The 23,335-nt window shown below is 36.2% G+C and overlaps 1 protein-coding gene across 1 annotated transcript in view; it reads left to right on the top strand.

Moving 5' to 3' along the window:
• The window catches only part of TAPT1 (transmembrane anterior posterior transformation 1), a 39,736-nt gene extending 16,783 nt beyond the window's left edge, over window positions 1-22,953 (top strand). The window contains exons 4-14 of the mRNA XM_035568992.2: window positions 2,006-2,168; window positions 5,906-6,041; window positions 6,656-6,753; window positions 6,906-6,975; window positions 8,644-8,724; window positions 9,276-9,385; window positions 10,951-11,010; window positions 12,251-12,319; window positions 13,646-13,722; window positions 17,319-17,479; window positions 20,830-22,953. Of these exons, the coding sequence (XP_035424885.1) occupies window positions 2,006-2,168; window positions 5,906-6,041; window positions 6,656-6,753; window positions 6,906-6,975; window positions 8,644-8,724; window positions 9,276-9,385; window positions 10,951-11,010; window positions 12,251-12,319; window positions 13,646-13,722; window positions 17,319-17,479; window positions 20,830-21,059 (1,255 nt within the window). The 3' untranslated portion in view covers window positions 21,060-22,953. The remainder of the gene's footprint in view (window positions 1-2,005; window positions 2,169-5,905; window positions 6,042-6,655; window positions 6,754-6,905; window positions 6,976-8,643; window positions 8,725-9,275; window positions 9,386-10,950; window positions 11,011-12,250; window positions 12,320-13,645; window positions 13,723-17,318; window positions 17,480-20,829) is intronic.
• The last annotated feature ends 382 nt before the right edge of the window (window positions 22,954-23,335 follow it).

Below are 23,335 nucleotides of genomic sequence, written 5' to 3' on the forward strand. Positions count from 1 at the left end.
TATTATATTCAGAGCCACATGGCTAAATCCTTCTGCAAATGTCATTAGACAGAGCAGAAAAGGATTCTGCTGCTGTAGAGGTGCCATTGTAGATTATGAAATAGTCACGGTTAATCTCTCTCAATCAGAAACTTGTTAGCAGCAGACCCTAGATTTCTTGCCTAGACAATATAAAGGGGTCTCTTCCGTGTAAATGAAAGAATAATGGAACAGTTTTTAAATGCCAGGATCTTCTTTCACTTTTTAGAAAGTAGTTTTCTGTAGTCAGCCTGTGTAGTAGTCCCTTGTACTGACTATGGGTTAGAAATGCTGAGAGCTCTCTGTCATCAAATTGATTAAATTGAAATTCTGAGGGTATTTCGATGAGTTCCTTTAAGTATGTGATTTGAAATGCTTGTCACAGCATTACTGCTGCTTCTGCTTCTCATGGGGTGAGAAGTACAAGTTATTGCACAACTTTGAATAGAGCATACATTGTATTTTTAGTTAAAGCGTCAGAAAAGATTGAAGGAGTGGTACTGAAGTTTTCTCTAGGTACTTGCTTATTTACAGCAAGTGAGAAACTAAATCCAAGTCACCTTGAAGACTGTAAAGTAACATTCTCTAAAACCGTTATGTGAATGTACTCTGTTCTACAAAAGCTTAATTCCTGCAAGGCACAGCAGTCAAGTGTAGTTGGTCTGACCCTTTTGGACAGCCTTTGTGTTGTATAGTAGTGATTATTTATTCAGTTGTTCTATACGCAGCATATTCTCAAAATGTCTTCATCTTTTGCGTGCATAGGATGCCGTGTGTGATTTTGGCTGCACCTTTATAAGGTGGTGTTCTCCTGAGCTAGTTTCAGAATTGATACCCCTTGCAGAAGTGCAGTTGTGCTCTTGATTATGTTGTTAGAGTTTGTCTTCCCCATGATGGATGCTGTCTACTTTTACAGCAGCTGCTTGTGACAGTGACTAGGTGGTCATACATAACTATTTGGATGTTTTTCAAAAACGGCATTTCTTTTTTTAAATTAGCATATTCAAACTGATAACATGTTTGGGAAAAAAAATAATGGGAGCATTGTCTAATCTCTGAAACTGATGACTGAGGAATACAGGAAATGAAAACTCATGACTCACATTCAGCTAATTTGTTCTGACTTCTGTAAAATGTGAACTTCTGCAACAGTCTTTCAGTGTGTGTCTTAAAAAGACTTAGATTTAATAGAAGTTATAGCTCTGTATGTTGATACATAATTGTTAAACAACCCTTTGATTTAATTCAAAGATTTTAAATGCTTTGCATCTTATTAGTACTAAGCTAACTAAATAGACAAGTATATATGTATTACCTTGCAACTTCATTATGCTTATGGCTGGTATTGTGGCAGTTGAGGTAAAACTGTATTCTTCCTGGAGTTCTAGGTTATAGGATAAAATTGTGTGATGATTAGTCTAGACTTCAGGGAGACTTGTGTGACTGTAAATAAGAAAACGTCTGCATTGGTTCAGCCTCAAGCTCTGATATAAAATTGTGCTGAGACTGCTGCAGACCTTAGGGCTAAAAGAAGGTATGGAATTGCAATTAGGATCTGTTCTTTAGCATCTGGATCATTATGTTGAAATTGAAGATGACTGCTTCATTTCTTTCTCTTTTGGTTATAGCAAATGCAGTTTCTGTAACTGAGGAAGTCAAAATGATAAGTAGAATTGGCTGGAAAAGGGGAGGTAGATGAAAAGTTAAAGGGCATGCATGGAGAATGTTCTTAACAAGTGAGATCTTACCCAACAAATACGATATTCTAACTAAATGGACGTGGCAGATAAGAGGATCCTGTTCAGGAGTGTGATGCTTATCATGGTGATGGTGTTAAGTGTTGGAGTGGGGGGCTAGCGAAGGATTAATAAACTACATTGAAATGCATCCTTGCCGAATAGCTTCAGTAAATTCACACTGACTTCATAACATTTATATTTTGTGGGGATGTGACACTTAGTGGAACTTCTTGCCCTTTGTATTTCAGTGATAGACGTTTGCTGCAACCTGCTCAGGTGTGTGACATGCTCAAAGGAGTGATACTGGTCATCTGTTACTTCATGATGCACTATGTTGACTACTCTATGATGTATCATCTGATAAGGGGACAGTCTGTCATAAAGCTCTACATCATCTATAACATGCTTGAGGTAAGAATTTTGGCATCAGAATATCAAGCATGTTGTTTTCTGAATGTTTAAAAAAAAATACATTGTTGTTACAATATTTGTTCTTAGAATTTGGCACGTCTCATTCTCATAAACATGCACACCTATCGAGCCTAAATGTAGTGAAACAGCCAAGATCATGAAAATAAACTTTGTAGATACTAGTTTCTGTAGCTTACTAATCAATTTAGTTAAATGAAAATTGAGAACTCAGAATGGAAGAACTGAAATGCAAGAATGAAAGAGTTTGTGAGCTTACTAATATAAGCAAAAACGATTGATTTGAAATACTTTTAAGATCCCAAGAGAGACCAGGGATGAAGGAAGGAGGAACACGTGAAATCTGACTTTTATTTCTTCATTACAGAAATACAGCTTTCATTATATGCAAGGACTCCTGTTACAGCTTAACCTATCCTGAGTCCTTGCTGGCAGACAAAATCTTGAGTACATTTTAGTAAGTTGAATGAATATAGAGAATCAAGAAAAGAAAATTCTGTTTTGAAAGGATAAAATAAGCATAAAGAGAAACCATGGGGAAAAAAATATTCCTGTTTTGATACTAATGTAAAGCATGAGAATTTTAACTGTACTTCTGCCATCAGTGATTCACTAAGTAAATAATGATTTTATAGCTATAATCTTATCTCCAACCTGCATATATAGGACATACTAGTGATACAACCTTGTTTTGAAAGGTTTTTCACAGCTTTGTACACAAGTTACTCCACTAGGGTTCTGAGATCTCTGAATAGCCTGTTTATCTTTGAACATCTGTTGTACCTTCATTTGAAGACTACTTAAATGGGCTATGCTTTGTGGAAAAAATCTGTATATTTTGTCTGAAAACATTTGTTCTCTCCTCAAAGTATTATGTAAGGAACACTCTTCGTTATCCCAAGTCAACTAAATGTCTCAGAAGCCACTTCAGTTGCTTATTCATAGGGTTTTTTCCTTTTTATTTTAGAATTGATGAAAGTCATGTAAAAATAGGAACTTGATGCCAATTTTGTATCTGTGTTGGGAATATTCGTCCATATATGTAGTACCCTAACCTGTGAGAGATTATCATGACTATCACTTAATAGTCTTTGAGAAGACTTTCAATCTCTTAATACCAAAAAAGTACAGCACCATGTGCTTACCATGTAATTTGAAAAGAGACTGAAGAGTTTGCTGTGAGTTGGAACCATGTGCTGTGCCCTTTTGAATGATGAGCTGGGTTTCTTTGCTATTTTGACAGAACCCAGAGTGTGTCTCAAGAAGTGGTACCTGAGTTTCCTTTCCCTAACTGAGGGGCAGAAGATGGAAATGTTACAATGCATAGTTACTATAGGTATTAGAAAACTTACTTAGAAGTGTGAAGTCTAATTACCACGGTGTCTCATGAAACCTGATATGTCAAAACAAAGGACATATTTTTAAAGGGGCTTTTTTTACAGCAATAAGTTGCAGCCATAGAATTGGCAAAAAATGGCATGGAATCCCACTGAAAGACCTCATAGATCGTCAGCTTTAACAGGTTGTTCATTCACTTGCTTAGACTACTTCAGTGAATTTCATTACAAGTCTACTACTTACACAAGAAATGAGATTTTTAGCAGCTGCTAAATATGCATTTTTAAAGCAATAAACTTTACATTTTTCACAAGTTTTCAAAATAGAAAAATCTCTTTAATTTAATTTAATCACTGAGCTACAGAGATGTTTACAATGTACTAATGTTTTCGGCTGTTAGCATGTCCTGAGAACACTGTCACGGACGGATATGAGGGATGCAACATCTTCAAATTATGTGCTGAATGCTCCAAGTAGCCAGCCTAAGGGGAGCGTTCAGCACAATTGGCTTAAATGGCACTTTTCTTTTTTAGATTCAGACCCACCGGCTCCTGCTCCTTGTGAAGCCCCAGTGTGCGTTATGCTGGTGACACCGCTCACCACGGAATTCGGCTGGAGCCTGGAGCCGGCATGTAGGGTTTAGGTAAGTCACATTCGGAAGAGCAGACAACAATATTGTGTGGTGGGTTTTAATTTTTTTATCATACCAGATAAGAAGCAGGACTTGCGTAAATAAAAAGGAAATCAAAGCCGCCATTTTATTTATTAAACCCCTCACAATATTGTTGACAAAAACTTACCAAACTCTAAGCATTCTGTGGCAGGAATTACTACAACAGGTGTACTTATTCAGTGGGTTGTCACAACGAGCAGGAGCCAAACAAGGCAGACCACTTTAATTTACAAAATTTACAAGCCGAAAACAATGCCATTGTAAATATCTCTCAAACTGATGTTTTTTTGAACTTTGGATTTACGATAATGCATCAGCTCATGATTCATTTTGTTTTCATAGGTGATGATTAAAGAGTAACATTCAAGTTAATTAAAAGATTAACTTAAAAGTTGAAAGATTAAAGTAGAGCTTGCTTGAGACACCCAGTAAATTGTTTTTATTCAGCCTTCATATTTCAGGAAATTTGAATGTTGGCTCAAATAAGTTAAAACATATTATTTGTATCCCTTTAGAATACTTACCTTTAGAACTCTGTTAATCAACAAAGTTGGGAAATGATATGAGATCTGTTTACTGATGTTGTCTTTAGAATTTATTTTCTAGTTAACGGGGTGTGGTTCAATATTTGCAGTCAGTTCTGTATTGCTGCTTGCTGTTTTAATATGCCCAAAGTTGTCATCTTACAGAAAGACAGTAAGAAACATCAGTTTTGTTTAAGTAGAGGTAATCGGTTTTCATACTTAACTGTTTCATTTTGATTGGGTTAGTAAGCAGTAAAAAATACTTTCTATTTTAACCAGACACGTGACTTGTAATACTGAATTTAATTTTTAAAGTGATTTTTTTCTGGATCTATGTGCAGCTCAATTTAAAAATTATTGAACTTGAGTATATAGGCAGAAAAAAAGCATTTCTTTGTAATAATTTTCACTTTTCTGTGCTTGCTAGTTCGGAAGTGTTGAACTGGTGTAATTCCTTGTGACCCTTCTTGCTGTGTTACTGAATTACAAGCTCAGTTTTCTGTCCATATTTTTTCTACCTTTAGAATTACTGCTAAGTTTTTTCCTATGTACATATATTCTTTTAGTTAAATTTCAGATGTTTGCAGGTATTTTCTGCTTTTTAAATATCTGCTTTTGGCAGAATTTCCAGCCCCTCTATATCTTTTAGTGTTGCTACAGTATTTTTAACTTTGATTTTTGCTTTATCCATAGATTTGTATTGAGTATGTACCTCATTCCAAGCTGTAAGAAAACCATACAGCCAAATCTAACTTAAGTCTTTTTTGTACTTGTGAGCTGATATTTCCTGTCATGCATTCAAAATTCATTTTTTTCCCCTGTTAAGTCACAGAGTCAGGGGAAAAAACATTATCAATGGTTTGATGCAACAGACATACTGTTTTATTAAAGGCTGAAGTTTGAACTGTACTTGAATGTCTTCCAAGGAAGCATCTAAGATAAATACTATATGGTTTCATATTGTAAATACTGTTGAAAAGGGGAAAATAAATTTGAAGGATAAAATAAGCTGCTGAATATACGAAAGGACCCATTTAACTGTGAAATTGAGAGTGGGATGATAGCAAAAAGAGTTGAAAACTCACGTGAAACGTTTTTTAGGTTGAGCTGTACTTACACTGGAATATTCAAGTGTCTTAGAGAAAAATATTGCTGGAAGGCAGTAAAAAGTTCTTCTTGTTTAGGTGGCTGATCGTTTGTTTTCTTCATTTGGACAAGATATTTTGGATGCTCTTTACTGGACAGCTACAGAACCGAAGGAAAGAAAAAGAGCCCATATAGGTGTGATTCCTCACTTCTTCATGGCAGTGCTGTATGTCTGTATCCTTTTAAAAAAAAAAAAAAAAAAACTTCATAATGGTATTTCATTTCAGTAGCAGACAGCTTTTTTAACACTCAGTGACTCAAAAACAGTAGCTGGATACTTCGTGGAAAATTAGGTTACTGTTTTGTGATTGAGTATTTTGGGTCACAGGATCTTGAAGATAGTGGAATGTTAGAAACATAGTTGAAAACATTCCCTTGAAATAAAGGGAGAAATGTGTGTGTGAAGTAACGTTACATTGAACTGATTAAAAAAAAAAGATCTGTAAAGAAATATATACATTGATTAATTCAGAATTCTTATACCTTCCCCCATTTCCTGTGAAATCTTTAGGCTGATTTTTTTTTCCCTTCAGGTAATATTACAGTTTCTCCTGTTTGATTGGGCTCTTTCAGGACGAGAAAGCATAATTACTTCATGCTTTAAAGCACTGTGTGTACACTACATAGATTTAAGTACTGTCTTGCTGCAAACCTAGGTTGATGCATAGAAACTCTTTTGGTTGTTTAACTTTGGAAGTAAAATAAGAAATCCAGTTTTGATGCTGTTCAGTGCTGTTTGTGCAGAAAAATTATTTCCAAATATGCTTCCTTGACCCTGCTATCTACAGTCCTGCATGCCATTCTTATAATGGTTCAAGCAACAACCCTCAATGTGGCCTTCAACTCTCACAATAAATCATTGCTTACCATCATGATGTCCAATAATGTAAGTATGTAGCTTTGTTATACAGCTACCCTAAATTTTTCAGCATCCTTCATTTTAGTGTAGCACACTGTTAATTTTCAGATTGTTTGTCTGATTTGCTTGCACCAGTTTGTTTTCAATAGAAACTAAATAACTGCTTTTAAAAATTGCAGTTCGTTGAAATAAAAGGAAGTGTTTTCAAGAAGTTTGAGAAGAACAATCTTTTTCAAATGTCAAATAGCGGTATGTATGGCTGTGCTAATCGGGGAAAATGTCAAATAAGAGGCTGATCTTGTTTATTCAATATTAGTGTGAAAACAGCTTTAATTTGATGAATGTGATCATTCTGACTTGAATTCTTGATTGCCCATACTGTCTCAATAGGACAAAAATGTGATTCTATTTCTAAGAACGCTATTTTTCCTTAAATAGCTAGTTTTTATTTGAGGTGCTAAAACAAATTTAGCACACAGCCAATAGGGTTATTACATAAAAAATGCAAATTTATATTGTGCATATGATCTGTTCAAAAGTATTTATACAAATAGAGAAACAGAATATATTTTTTCATTCCAGCTCCTAGATTTTTCAGACAAGAGAACCCAACTGTAGTATATAAAAAACAAACAGAAAAGTTGCAGTTTATTTGCAAATGCACTGTTTTCATTTTTTTCAAGACGTCAGGCTTGCTTCAGATTTTGAAATCTGACTGCTGATTTGTTTATCTCATTCATCTGCAAATTGCAATGATGATAAATGCAAGTGTTAAGTTGTTTTGTGATCCTTTAAATGAAAGACTATTTACACAGAAACTTAACTACATCACAAAGCAGAAAAAATAACACTAAATTTAAATCTTCCTCTTGAAAGTTCTTTAAAGCCAAAAAATACTCTTACTGGCAGGATATGACAAGAAGTTTATCCTATGCTAGTATGTATTTTTATTCCACTTCTTAAATACTTACATTTTTTTAATTAAAAATATTTAACTTTACAGTGAAAATATCTAAAAGTGATGTTGATTACTAAAATACTGGCAGAAAAGTTTTCTTAAGCTTTCATTAAATCAGTATTCAGTGAAAATAACTGAAAAGTCTTGTCAAGAAACGTCTTCAGACTTAGCAATTTGTGGTGCTGTTACGCTTCAAATGTTATCCTATTATTCAATAATGCAGTTGCAGGAAGGTTTTTTAATATATGAAAAAATGTGCTTACTAAAGCAATCTGAATGGATCGTTTCTGGAAATCGGGTACAGAAGTAGAAAATCTCCCTGCCTGGTCTGGGAGGTCAAGTCATAGGACTCCACCCCAGGTCTGACGCTTCTTCATTCTTACAGTTCTGATGACTGAGCTGATGTATCCAGCTCTTCCCTTCTAATGCAGCAATATAAAAGCCTAGGAAGAAATCTTCTAAATAAGGTGTAGTAGTTGGCTTGAAGCTTTTTTTTGTACTACAGGACCCAGTATATAGTAATTTTCATATCCAAGATCTGTAGAAAGTGAAATTTGCCTTGCTAATTAACTTGAAATGACAGGTGTTTTGTCTCTGTTCTTGCACCAGGAGGTGCTGTTTCTTTTTGGATCCCACAAGAAAGGCAGGAACTTTATCAAGAAAGATAACTATTTTATTAACATACTGGAAAAGGTGATAGCAAGTTATGAAATCTTTTGTTCATTCTGATGGTGGGAACCCCAATTTGATGCAGCATTGGGTGGGTGCTGCAGAGATCCTATCTGTGGTGAAGTTCCCAGCATCTCCCCCCACCCCCCTCCCCCGTCAAACCTGATCAAATTTCTTGTGAAAGAGATTGTATAATTCAAGACATAGTAAATGATAGACAAATACTCATTCTGTGGTTTTATGTAGGTAAATATTTGGTTGGAGTTGACATCTTTTTTTTTCCTAACTAGATATAAAAGAGAGGTTCACCAATTATGTGCTGCTACTAATTGTATGTCTAAGAAATATGGAACAGTTCTCATGGAATCCAGGTAAGTAAACCAATAGAAAAATAAAATAGAAAATGGTAAATTCCTGTGTGTTAAGTAACAGTAACTGTAAACATCTCAATTCATAATTTAATATTGATTATACTTAGGATTTTTAACACAGTATTGAACAAATATTGGGTAAAAAGTTAGGCTTCACATTAATAAAAATGTTTAAACTTTAATAACGTTGGGCGAGTCTGGGTCTGTGTGGTGTGTTTCGCTTCAGTGTTAGTGGCCTACCTAAATTTTACCTTAAGCACCTAAGAGGTTACAGCTACAGGCACTTGGTCAGTTCCTTACATATACTTAACACCTACTATCCAGTATTTGCAAAGACCGTGTTCCTGGTCAAGATAAGCCTTTATGATGTCAAGGCTTTTGAATCTGATCCTATTTGTGGTGTTAATTGTATAGTACTGTTGAGTGGGGAGGTAAAGTTACAGACGCTGCTTTGGACACTTGAGGATTTTTGACTGTTGAACAAAAGATCTTGTCATTTTGTATACTGGAGTCAAATTAAATGGTCTAACTTGTTTCTTCCCAACCTTCAGATCATCTTTGGGTGTTATTCCCAGATGTTTGCATGGTGGTTGCTTCAGAAATTGCAGTGGATATCGTGAAACATGCCTTTATAACAAAATTCAATGACATCACAGCAGATGTAGGTATCTTGTTTAGAATGCTAAATGCAATTTTGCATATTTTAAGTTGTAGTTTATTCTGCTGTTTTTTAAATATTAAAATCCTGTTTCAGTACAGAAAATGCAACAATTGGTTATTTTCATGTATAAGATAAGCTTTTTCAAATTGTGGTAACTTCCTGATACAATACATTTCTGAGGATCTTTATAACATGCAACAAACACCTCTGCTCCTAAATTGGTGGTTCCAGATCTGTGAGTTATTGAAAGTATTGTGTTAACAGTTCACAAAATAACCACAATTCACATAACTGGCAGATAATTTTGTCATGTGATCTCTAGATAAATTAAAAAAAGTTTAATGTTTTACATTCTCGACAGAGCTCGTACGTCTTATTTTAAAAAAAAGTTATAATTCAGGCCCGGGGCAGGGGGGAAACAGATCTTGAGGCTTCTGAATCTCTATTCTTGAATGCATGTTAAAGGTGGAATCTGAAATCAGGAGCACTTTTCTACTGTCTCTGCAGCACAAATATGAAGTAGGTTATCCATCGGTTTTCCACTCCTGTAATTTCATAGACCGTATGTTATGCAGTCCTTCTTTTAAAGTAGTAGGTGAGGTCATTATTTGTGTAGTGTGGTATGATACACTGGCCATTTGTCTTGTGCACTGTGTGAATTCAAATGCACTTGATAAATTTGTGAAGAGATGAGTTAGTGTTTTTTCGCTATTAAAACCACTTTTCAGGAAATGAGGTCAAAACGTGGAAGTGCTATCACTTCCACCATCTCTAGTAACTACATTGTGTGGTGTAGAAACAAGTTGAATAATGTACTTAATAAGCTCCCTTATGCCAGAGGCATTTATGCATGCTCTACTTTCATTTAGAGTACAGGAAAGAGAAATAATGAAGTCATGATAGCAGAAGATGTGTGCTGAAACAGCTTGGGGTGTGGAGGGTAGCAGGTGATAATTTTGTGAAGTTCATCTAACAACCCTTGTTTTTTTTTTTTTGCATGAAGTTACAATGACGTGGGGGTGCTAGGTGAAACTTTTCAGAAGTTTTGAGCACCTCCTATGCAAGTTGCCCTTCCAGGCAACTTCCCCTTATTTTTCTGTATTAATGGGCAGAGCTGTTTGAAAAAGAACGAGAAAAGCGTTCTTCATCTTCCTGATAAAATTTTCTTTTTTCATGGGATCACTTGCTTCGTATGTAAGCTTGCTCGTTTAATTTGATCCCAATACTATACTTCATATGTTTAAAACAAATGATAACTCTTAGGGAGAAAAGTAAATGTGATTTTTCTTACTGGGTGGTGTTGATTATCTTCAAATTCCATAAAAGCTTTACAATCTCATTCAATTCCGAAAGCATTGCAGTCTTATTTGTTGTAGGTATGTATAAGTTATTACAGAAATACAGACTCATCTGAAGGGTGTAGCTGAACCTCAGGAAAACTGGGCTTGACTCCTTCAGTCTGTACATAAGTGTTTATAATATTTTTAGAGAAATTGTATAATTCAGTTGCTTCTGTAGTGTGTTAACACGTTAATCATGCATCCAATGTGCTGGATTTTTTCCAGGTCTACAGTGAGTACAGAGCCAGTCTTGCGTTTGACCTTGTTAGCAGTCGACAGAAAAATGTAAGCCTGAAAACAAAGGCATTTTCTTGTATTAACTAATATAATTGTTATAGTGGCATATTGGAACAAATACTTAAAAAGAAGTACTTACAGAATAATTTCACTCCTGCAACACTGAAATTGTGCTCTGCCTTGTTTAATAAGAGTTAACGGGAATATCTCCTTGTAATTTACTTTATTTTTATCTGGTTGTTTGGGTCAGTTCAGACTTTAACACATTGTTGAGAAGTCTCTTCCAAATACAGTCAGTGGAGGGTTGTAACAACTTCGACATTTTGGAGATATATGGGAAAGTAAGCAAACTTAGAAAGGTATTAAGATACTTTTAAAAGACTGTTCTTTTGGTGCTGTTTTAACTGCTAGATCAAAATACAATATTCCATAGCTAGTGTATGGATATCTGTACCATGCATGTTACTGCTGTGGCGTGGGTATTTACAGAACACAGACTGCTTGTGTTTTCTGTGAGAACTGTTTTTTGGTGTGCTATTTACAGCATAGCTCTTGTGAATGAGTCTCTAACCGTTCATGAGCACTCTAGATGGGTGCTCTGTTAATTAACTTTATTACTTAAAACAATTCAGGTAGTTTTCTTGGGTATGTTCAATAGCTATTGCTAGGGAATGTATTGATTATACCTAATAAAGAAATTACCTTCAGTTACCACATACCTGTGTGATGCTACCTAACTTCAGCATGGCTTTCAATAACCTATGAATGTTGTCGTGCAGAGTAGTTGTGTTTTAGGAGTACAAATGTAAACACATTTTTTTGCAATGGTTTTAAGACTGTTATCTTAGGCTAATTATAGATGGTTTTAGAATGATTTAGAATTGATAGTGTGATAATTGCATTTTTATTCCTGTTGTGGGTTTTTCTGTATAATACTAGAGGATCGAAGTCAAATTAGTACAAAGATGTCCCTAAGCTCAAAACAATCTACAGATGAAATATAGCATGTTTGGATTCAGTGTCCTAATTGCTCTTGATAAAGAGACTTAACATTATATTTCAGTTGCTCTTGATTTGGAGTACTGAAGCTAATCTTACCAGTCACGATAGTATTACTTTTTTTGTCAGTGAGTATAGCTATCTGCACTTGCATTTCAAAATATGAATTTCCTTTATACCACTATAGTGTTTTTAGCACAGATCAGTGCTTATGTAGACGATGTGCTAAGCTAAAATAAGCTCATTTCTTTGCATAAATAGTTCTATTCTTCCTCTATTTTTTTTCTAGGCATATACAGATTATAGTGATTCGGTTTCCAGAAGAATGGGTTTTATTCCTCTTCCACTGGCTGTTTTAGTAAGTGATACTACGAGGTTGAGTTACTATTCAGTGTAATCTATATCACATACTAATTACGACTTCACAAATGAGTTAGTGTTTATTAGCCTTTCATAGAAAGTTTAATATATACTAATTTTATAGAGTTCATGGGCACTTGGATAGTTGCAATGGAATTAAACTACATCTGTGCTTACTAAACATTTATTCCTTTTGGCAAGTATCCTGTTCATTCATTCAGAATAGTCAAAGCAGCTGGTTGCCAGAAGGTTAGCAGTAATGTGCTGGGTTTTTTAGGTTCTTGTAGGAGTCCTTGTGGTTGTCCTTGTAATGGCTAAATGGCTGAATTTTCTTTTGTATAGGGGCACTGTGCTTCTAAGATTTCTTGAATGTATGATTCTGAAATAGTTGACCCTGTTACGTTGGCATGCTGCTATAAAACGAATCACATTATTGGAATTGTGTCCATATGCTATCTGTTCTGAATTAGCTACTACAGAACGTTGTCTGTAAATAGCTGCTGTGACGTTCCCCATCCCCACACACAGACAAGCAGTAGTTATCATAGCACTAGGAATGTGTACTCACTTTGCAAACAAAGATGCTAATACATAATTGCCCTGGAAGACTGTCAGTGTGAATTAACTTTTAATTGTAATGGATGGGGGAGAAATACTATTGACAGGCTTTGCCTAGTTTGTATTCCAGAATTTTTAATAAAGAAAAGCTATGACTATAATCATTTCTTTCACTAAATAAAAGCACATCCAGTGAGAACTGGATTGAAATACCTTTTTCTAGTTATTTGTGTTCTTAGATGTTATCCTTGATACTAAGAGATTTTAACACAAACTAAAGAGTTTTGCTATGTTGGAGCCCTAGCTGTGAAATACTGAAGTAAAATCAGATTTCAGGATCTTCTGTCACCGCAACTTGGGATTCATCTATCTAGTCCACAAGACAATTTTGTATTCAAAATGTTTTGTGTGGTGTGAAACGCTATGATTCTGTCTTACCACATTGGCATTTCTTGACTGTTAATTCAGCTTCTAGCCCTTGACTTTTGGAGAGGTTTTTAGGTTTGTTATTTTATGTAACAATTAGTGTTGAGGTAAACATTGATAGAATATAGTTTTGGCAAAGTTTTAACTAGATACTGGTATAGTATTTATTCAAACCAAAATCTTGAGTACTCAGCACTGTCAAGGGGAATGTTAAATTACTACTAAGATAACTGTTTCTACTTTTGTCTTGTATTTATCCAATATAAAAGGTCTGTTAGAATATTTGATTAATAATTATGTACTGTATGGTATAACCGTTTAACTTTTATCCTTAAAACAGCTCATCAGAGTCGTAACAAGCTCGATAAAAGTACAAGGAGTCTTAGCTTATCTTTGTGTTGTGCTGTTTTACTGTGGGTAAGTAAACGCACACAAAATATTTACCATTATGTGATCAGATATGAAAAAAGTTTCTGTTGATACATCAGGATATGCATGTAAACACCACTTATATTGAATAGAATTAAATGTAAAATGCTTCTGTTTATAAACTGAATTTGAAAAAGCTTCGATCGGTCCCTGTATTGGGGGATTATAGCCTTCAATAAGTAACTGAAGTAGTGAAAATAATTTCTGGAAAGGTAGTGGAAAGAATTTATGACAACAGACAAATGCCATCCCTTTGCATAAAGGGAGAAATTTAATTTGAAGCAGTGAAAAACCCCTGAAAAGAACAAAAGAGGCAATATGCACAGCGGTAGCCAACAAGTTCAGTGCTCTGAGCAGATCATGAATTCTGTCTTGCCCATGGCGGGCGGGGAGGGGGTTGGAATTAGATGATTCTTAAGGTCCCTTCCAACCTAAACCAGTCTATAATTCTCTGGTAGTTAAAAGCATGTTTGTTGTTGTTGTTGTTTTTTAACGAAAGAATATACATAAATGCAAGATGAGAGACCCACCTTTCAAAGAAGGGCGGGGTTAGTAAGTAATATTAGCTAACAAAAAATGGTGACAGGAAAGAATATTCCTAACAGAAATGACCTGCAAGTGTCCCCTTTCTGCCACATCAGCTTACACTTGTGTTATCCTTAATTTCTTACCAGCCTGAGATGAGATGCATTTAGTTGTGCTTTAAATCCAATCTAGTTTGCCCGTCTTGAGGGACGTGCTGTAGACTATATGGTGATGAGTGTTTTCTAGGAAAGTTGCATACTGAACTGTGTGAGCATTTGTCATCTCAGAGTACTGATTGATGTTAGATCAATTCCTCCTAAAATTGACCATAAAGGATTAAGTGGTTCAAATAGCTGCAGCACAAAGAAACTTTGGATATCCTTTATCCATATGGTAATTCACAGCATGGCTCTTCAGGTTTGCCCATAGCATGGAGGGAATATCTGTTCCAGTGTTCCACCTAGTTGTGATTGCAGCTGAAGGCATCGAAGCTTGGATAGTGGAAGAATTTTTAGATCTGGGGCAGAAGTTCTTCAGGGATGCTGGAAGAGAGGAGTTTGCTGTTTTACAGTAATTTAGGAGAAGAATGAGGTCATTACCCATTTGTTTTATGTGACTCTTAGATCTGCAAAAAAGGTAGTGATCAGCATAGAGACTCTTTAATGCAGGATAGCTAGGACTTTAAGCTATTGTAAATAGGCCAAATGTGAAACTGTTAGCTGTATTCCTCTGCGTCACACTTGGAGTTTTTCCCCAGAGTGTGACACGTTCCCTTTGAAGCCAGCCCTTTATAATTGAAAGCACTAGCCCCTGACCATCACATTCGTGCTGTGGTAGACCAAGCTCAGCACCTTCATACTGCTCAGTGTTGTGGTTTTCTTCTCCATATATGTAATTCTTCCCTACATCTACCATTCTGCTGCAGCAGTTATGGAATTTTCTCAGTCTCTGTGGCTTGGAGGATGGAGGGCAGGAAGAAGTAACGTGATTAACATGCCGGATAAAACACTGCTCTTTGAAGGCATAGTTGCTAGTCTATGGGGAAGCTGTAGTGTGCAGTCAAGGACAAGCACATTTGCTGGAATAGGGGAGAGTTGTAGAATGGGGAAGAGGCAACAATGAGGGCTTTCTTTAGAGCTTTGGACCAAAAAGACTTTCTTGGGCTGTGTTCAAGCCTGCAGTTTGAAAGTTAAAACTTCTAGGTTACAAGAATAATAAAATTTGTAATTTTTCCTTATTGAAAAGTGAGAACAAATTCTAGCTTCTGTCATGATCTCAAGTTTGGAGCTAACTCACCTCTTGCATCTTCTGAGTAATTAGAGTTGTGAACATAAATTTCAGTTTTGCATCAGGTTCGTGTAGTATAGGTCTGTGAGAAACTCTGTGATCAAATCTGAAACAGTTAGCTTGGCAAAGGATTGAGACTACAATGCAGAGGATGTTGTTTTGTGTTGGTGTTTAACAACTGTAAGTCTCTAAGTTACCGCATTACAGAGTCTTGTCCAGCATAGGAAACTTGAGTTTTATTTTTCGAGGACTTTGAATAGTTTTAGGCTTCCTTGGTGGTTAGAACTTTGAGCCTGGGGTGGACTGGCAGGAAGGAATGAAAGAGAATTGCTAGAAACTCTTGCATAATTTTCCAGGAGAACCTGAAACGTTGAAATGCTGATTTATGCCTTTCTCAATTTCTGATGTTATTAAATTAGACTTAGGTCATGCTTTCATTCTGAGACAGTAGGTGTTTACAGTATGTATTACATTAAAAAAATATGTAGGAAAAACTTCTTAACATCTTTTTTCAACTCTTAGAAACAAAGTCAGTCCCAATAACCTAATAAAATTGTAGAGTCATGGCTTTTAACTTTTATAAAATAATCTCTGTGGTTGCTTGGATACTAAAATGTACTTCTGGATGATGAAGGTAGTCTGGTATGCTCTGTTTCGTTCTTCCATTTCTCTAAATTTCTTCTAAAAATAAATGTATTACATAAAATTTCCTTTAAAATGGGATGTATTTTGTTTTTCTATTTGACGAGTTGTGATTACATTAATGCAGTCAGAGATAGTGAAGTTGCTGCTCAGGTGTCCTTGGGGGCCACTGTGATTCAGCAGTCAGACTGCTCCGTGGATTTTAATTTCCGAATGGTCACTTATCCTCAGGTCTTCATTTTAGTCCGTTAGCAACGTCCAAAATAAACAGGTTTTCAGAGAGTGGAGAGTAAAGCGCATCTGCATTTGATTTGCTTTTATTACGTAGGTTGATTTATGTAGAGAATATTTATAATTGATCCTACAGGGAATAGATGGCTACTTCATTGTTACTCTGCTGCTGCTTTCACCTCTGGAGTGGATGTTGGCCTGCATGTCGTGCAATACCACTAACGGAACTTAGATTTTACAAAGCTTATTTGAACTGTAAATCTAAAAGCACTTGATGGTAGATGAGACTCCCTGTTCTTCAGAGACAACAGGTGCAAGGGACTTCACTGATTTGCTGAAGTTTGTGCTGCAAGTTAGTGAAAACAGAAAAGGAATCTGCCATCAACTGCATTGTACTGCAATGATACTGCAGTGCTCCCTCTTGGTTTTGTTGAATTTAATGGACTGTCTGTTGAGATACCTAAAAGGACTTTGTTTGATTAGTCTGTAATTTATGGAAGCTGTATGTGTGTTCTTAGGTTTCAAAGTCCACTACTAATCCTCGTCTGAGTACGCTTAAGGCTACAGATTTAACAGTAATGCATTTAATTTGGACTTGCTCTGTTGAGGGCCCTCTTTAATTCTTTGATTAAATATTTGATGTATTAAATGACTGCGTAACTGTCCTTGTCATTTCGTTAAACTTGGTGTTTTCCTCTAGATGCCTTCTGGGGAGGGTGGGGGAAGGGTTTTAAGTGCTGAACCTGAAACAAATTGTTAAGAAAAGGAAATTACTTTTTGCTATTGAAGGGTTTTAATTTCTTAGCTAATTGTTCCAAGACAGCAGTAATCATATGCAATTGTTTTAATACTAATACTTGGTAATGCAAATATGTAAATAAATCCTTTTATTTATGCAGGTTAATATCCCTAAAAGTTCTTAACAGTATTGTCTTGCTGGGGAAATCGTGTCAATATGTAAAGGAGGCGAAAATGGAGGAGAAATTATTCAATCCTGTCCCAACTGCCACCCCAGGGAAGTCAGCTGGCAAACCGCAAAGCATGTTTAAATCTACCCATGGTAAGTCTGTCTCACTCTATTTTCAGCTGTAATAAAATTGCTTTCAGACTAAATTTAATATTAAACCAGATGTATGACATTGTTTACTACACAGTAGCACTGTTGCTAGACCTTAATTGTACAGTATCACAGTTGTGAATACAAGTCAGTAAATAGAATTTATTGCTTTTAGTTCATGTATTGTCTTGCAATAAATAATAGATACTCTTATACTCTTCTGTACTCTTCTATAAATGAAAAATGCTCCCTCTCCTCTCCAGTGAAATCCCACCCCGGTATATGGAGGTGATAGAAATGTCAGTACTACACAAGTAAATATTGACACATCATCTCTGGTAGTGGTGAAGTTTAAATAAGGAAGCCTTTCATCCATTTGTTATGGAAATTAATGTAAACACGGCACAAAATAGGCATAATTATTTATAATTGAAATGAACACATGAATGAAAAAGCTTTATGAAATCTAAATAGGAATTTCAGCTTGTCTCTACCCACTTTGTTTCAAGTCTGTGCAGTGTGGCTACCTTGTGTAGGTGCTCAGCATTAATGGTTAATGTTTAATTGGACTGGGGCATTATATGATATTCCTGTGACGAGTTATAAAAGGAAACAGAAACCTTCATTGTTTCAGTCAGCTGAGTTGGATTGTATATCTTTCAATAGTTGTGAATAGTTGTAGAACTAGTTGTAGAACTTCCGAAGTTCAATAAGAGCCCTAGACAACTTAACAGTGAGGCTTTTGTGTTCACTCTGTTGCTTGCCAAAGCCTTGAACAGCTTGAAATGTAAGGTGCTTATTAGTTGTCAGTGTCTTGCCAGCAGTAGTAGAGTTAAGAATCTGCCAGCGTTAGTCATAAATCCCTGCTTCTCAGCTGTGTCAAATCACATCAGGCTGAAATATGGTGCAGATGTTTATTTTTAAATAGCTTAAATTCATGGAGTTGCTTTAGTTTCATTATGGAAGAGTGTAATATGAATTGGTCTGAATGCCTTTTGTGTTCCACTAGAGAACTAACTCTATCATATTGATGCTAATGTTTTAATTAAATATTCTAGTACTACACTTGCTTAAAAGGTTTAATAAGCCATACTTTTAGGCTGAATATGAGCCAGCAGTGTGCTCACGTGGCCAAGAAGGCCAACAGCATCCTGGCCTGTATAAGAAGCAGTGTGGCCAGCAGGTCTAGGGAAGTGATTGTGCCCCTGTACTCGGCTCTGGTGAGGCCGCACCTCGAGTACTGTGTTCAGTTTTGGGCCCCTCGCTACAGGAAGGACATGGAGGTGCTCGAGCGAGTCCAGAGAAGGGCGACCAAGCTGGTGAGGGGTCTGGAGAACAAGTCTTACGAGGAGCGGCTGAGGGAGCTGGGCTTGTTCAGCCTGGAGAAGAGGAGGCTCAGGGGCGACCTTATCGCTCTCTACAGTTACCTTAAAGGAGGCTGTAGTGAGGTGGGGGTTGGTCTATTCTCCCACGTGCCTGGTGACAGGACGAGGGGGAATGGGCTCAAGTTGCGTCAGGGGAGTTTTAGGTTGGATGTTAGGAAGTACTTCTTTACCGAAAGGGTTATTAAGCATTGGAACGGGCTGCCCAGGGAGGTGGTGGAGTCACCATCCCTGGAGGTCTTTAAAAGACGTTTAGATGTAGAGCTTAGCGATATGGTTTAGTGGAGTACTTAGTGTTAGGTCGGAGGTTGGACTCGATGATCTTGGAGGTCTCTTCCAACCTAGAAATCTGTGTCTACTTAGACTGACCCTTAAACTTACAGTAAATAAACCCTGAAGACTATTTTTAGCTAAAGCAGCAGCAGTTTCACCGTCGGCATACACTGCATTTTCCTAAAAATGGAAAATTTGTAATTAAAAAGTGGCAAGCCAAAATCTCTTGCTGATTTTATTCAGAATATTCTTAACTTCCGTTAATGATGAGGAAGCTCAATTTTCAACAGTTTGTCAGGTTTTTATACCTTCTCACATCTCTGTATGTAATAGAAACCTCAATTACATGAAAGAATGATTTCACCTTCCCTGGCTTTTAAGTGTCTATATTATTATTACTGGGCTCTGCAATATTCATTGATCCCTGTGCCTCACTTAACAAGTTTTTTCTGTACAAACTCTCTACTCATCTCTTACTAGAATGAGAGTAAAGGAATTAATCTGGTCTGCTTTCTATCAGCTTATAATGTAAGTCAACTTATTTTCTTTACAAGAATTCCTACCTCTTCCACAGAAACAGTATAAAATTTTGAAGGATGAAATTTTGTATCTTCTCATGAAGAATGGAGGTTCTAGTTACTGGTAATCATTTGTAGCCTGATCAGTTTTCTGTGGAAGCTGCTTGATTAGCAAAATGCTTACCTTTGTAGCAAAACTCTACAGTTAAAATTTTCTTCCTTTTTTGATGCAGGTTTAGTACCTTTGACTTGTATAATACTGTGAGGAGTAATCCGTTTACCTTCAAATGGAGCCTATACAGAAGAAAGTTTTTGTAGTAATTATTTGGAGTGAATAATTTGTGTAGTGCTGCCATTCTGTCAAATACTGTTTCCTTGAATCATTCTGTAAAACTCTCGACATTAGTCAGATTTCTTCAGGTTCTTTAGAAACAATAATTAGTTTTTAAGAGGAGTGAGTAAATAAGAAATTTTGATTTCCTTGATAATTGCCTGTGCATTTTAATGTATTTTTAAAATGCTTTAACAAAATGTGGAAACAATACATCGATATTGCTCATTAATACCTCATTTGTTATTGGAACTTTTTGGAGCCAATGTTCAGTTCCACTGAAGAAAGAGGATCCAGTACTATTAAAGTGCGTAGCACTGCGTGAGCCATTTATTAGCCATCCATAGAGAAACGAGGTTTGCTGTACGTATGTAGAGGATTAAGCACATCTAACTCCTTTACAGAAATTCCTTTGATTTCAGTAGAAAATACTTATGTGACTCACACAGGGACTTCAAATATTTTCTTGTCTAAGCCAACAAAAATGGACTCTACAGAAGAATGCGGAGTCCAACTTCAGGCTACTTGTTACAACACAAAAGGATTCAGTAAAACAACTACTTATGCTCTTACTATTTATCTGAACTAATTTAGAATTTTTTTTTATCCTTGACCAAATCAGAAAAGTAGAATGACTAAAAAGGATGTTGTATCTTAAAACTAAAGAGGTAGTGGCTTGGTAGTTACTCATGTTACCTGGCTTCCACAAAGCATTCTTCTGTTGCTTCTGCTGCTTCGGTGCATTGCACTTTTTCAGGACAGCTTTGGCAGAATCTACATGTTAAGAATGCATCAGGATGTCTATGTTAAATTCATGATTATCTTTGTAACTGTCTCCTCTTCCAACAGGAATTTCCACAGATGAAAATCGATCTACATCAGTTACCAATCAACCCGTGCATCAGAAAGACAATACGCCGTCTTTACTTGTAACAAGCAATTCCGATCAATTTCTGACAACTCCTGAGGGAGAAGAAAAAGATATAAGCCAAGACAGTTCAGAATTGAAACACAGGTCTTCAAAGAAAGACTTGTTGGAGATAGACAGGTTCACTATTTGTGGAAACAGAATTGACTAAGATCTTTTTAATCAATGTGCTAAGGATACTGAGCTGTTGGGACAGCAGATGCTACCAGAATGGACAGTTGCCAAAAAGGCACATAAATATTTATTTAAAAACTTAAATTATTAATGGCAAAAATATTAATTTCTTTCTACAAGTAACTTGGCTTGGTATCTGGTCAGGTCAAGTAAGCAATCTTTAACTTGCCTCTTGGAAAATGTGGTGGATCGTGAGTCTCTAGCCTGGTGGCAGAGCTGCAGTATCACTTTTCTGGAAAATAGACTGGGAAAAAAGCATAATCCTGTTCTGCATTATGAAACCACGCTTCCAGAACATACTACTTTTAAGAAGGTTCCTCCAGTGTAAGGATATTCCTGGAAATGTATGACAACATGACAGGAAGCTTCCCTTTCGAGTTACCTTGTTTTATTAAACATCTGCAAAGAGGTCTCAAAACTTGTGCTTATTTCAACAAACACATAAAGCATTGGTACATAAAACAGCAAGTCAGGCTAGTTACTCTTGTCAGCAGAAAAATCTTTTCAAGATGTATCTGAACTAATCAGAATACAAAAATGCCTCTAAATGAAATATTTACCGCATACTATTTTATCTAAATACCAAACACCAAGGAAAGATCACAAAATACAGTGAAGGTCCTGCCTAACTGGGCAGATAAGAAACATATCATTCATTGTGTTCAGCTGTGTGTCCTGCAAGGCAGATTATTTATAAAATAATTTTATAAAGCTGAGGATTTTTTCTTGTTGTATGAAAAAGTAAGAGGGGTACATCTATATGTCGAGGAAAGGCAGTGTGAATTGCAGCAAGCAGAAGTGTTGCGTTGGAACTGTATGTATGGCATTAATGTAACAGAGAGGAATAATACACTGCATTTTGGGATTTCACTCTGGCAAGAATGACATCTGTGTATTAACTTGCCAGAGAACATGCCTGTAAAAGCTCTTACTGACAATCAAATCAGAATTATCCATTTCAGTTGATTGGTTTTAGCCAAACGTAAGTAGATGCGCTATATCTATAAAGTGCATTTAAGCATTACAATGCATCTTACTTCTTTCTGGTGTGAGCAGCAGTTGGGGGAGAATTGATGGAAGATGGTTTGGAGTCCTGAAGCTGAGAATGAAATAAATTTCAGATCAAAACCGAGGCCTCAAAAGAGACCCTTCAGTTGATGATAAATTCTTTATGTATTGTTGTTAAAACACAGCATTGACTTCTAATGCCTTTCAGATATTTAAGTAAGCACCAGTTTCACTTCCTAAGGAAAAGCATCATACCAGTGCTTCAGTGCTGAACAAATGATGCAAAATTTACTTTTTTTTTTTTTTTTTTACAGTTTGTCAGAGAGAGAAAGCTGGAGTTCATTTGGTTTACGGATATAAAATGTGAGTTTAATGTATGTGTTAATCCCTGAAACTTGCGGGACTGTGCTAGTTTAGCAATTGGAGCCAATTGCACAGAATTATGACGTATCTGAGCAGACTCGGTAATGAGGTAGCTTTGCCATACGGGTTGGTGTGGTCTGCTCTGGTGGGAACTTCTTGCTGCAGTCTGTCAGCCTCTCCTCTCCCAGTGAGGGTGGCTGGAGTAATGGCCAAAATCTGTGGTTACCGTTCAGGGATGAGAGTAAAGGAGGAGGATTTGTGCTGGGGAAACATCTGAAATTCTTTAAAATTTGATGTATTTTCTACTAATTGGAGATGTTCACACATTGAAATTCAGATTATCTGTCAATTTGGTGTGTCTTATTTTTGAATTAATTAGCAGTTGCTAAAGGAAGCTTGGAATTGCTTTCATTTTTTTCTGTTGAATGTCATTCTGTATCAATTTTATAAGTGCATCTTGTGTGAAACTCAATAAAATTCAATTTTGTAATATTTGTTTAAAAAAGTACAGTGTCAACACTTCTTTGTTACTATGGGAGCCTTCGTTGCCTTGTTTTTACAGTTTAATTGTGGTAACTGGATTCAAAGCAGTATAGATGGCTTTTGGTACAGCAGTTACGTCTCCATTTGTTGTGTAAGCTTAACACTGATTTTGTTCACTTACGGAGCAAAATACCTCAAAGGAATAATTGAGCAGGGGCATTGCAAATGCAACATTTTCTGTTAAACTCTGAAAGTCTGGTGGGGGCCCACCTGGGCATGAAATTTCATTGTTTTCTCTTGCTCCAAGCGCTCTAATTGTTCTCGTGTTCTCACTTGTGATCAACAGGGACCCCTTGAATATCTAGCTGAACGTTTTTAATGGAAGGCTGCAGCTTCACC

This window comes from Cygnus atratus, chromosome 4, assembly GCF_013377495.2.
Source record: "Cygnus atratus isolate AKBS03 ecotype Queensland, Australia chromosome 4, CAtr_DNAZoo_HiC_assembly, whole genome shotgun sequence".
In the NCBI taxonomy this organism is placed as follows: Eukaryota; Metazoa; Chordata; class Aves; order Anseriformes; family Anatidae; genus Cygnus; species Cygnus atratus.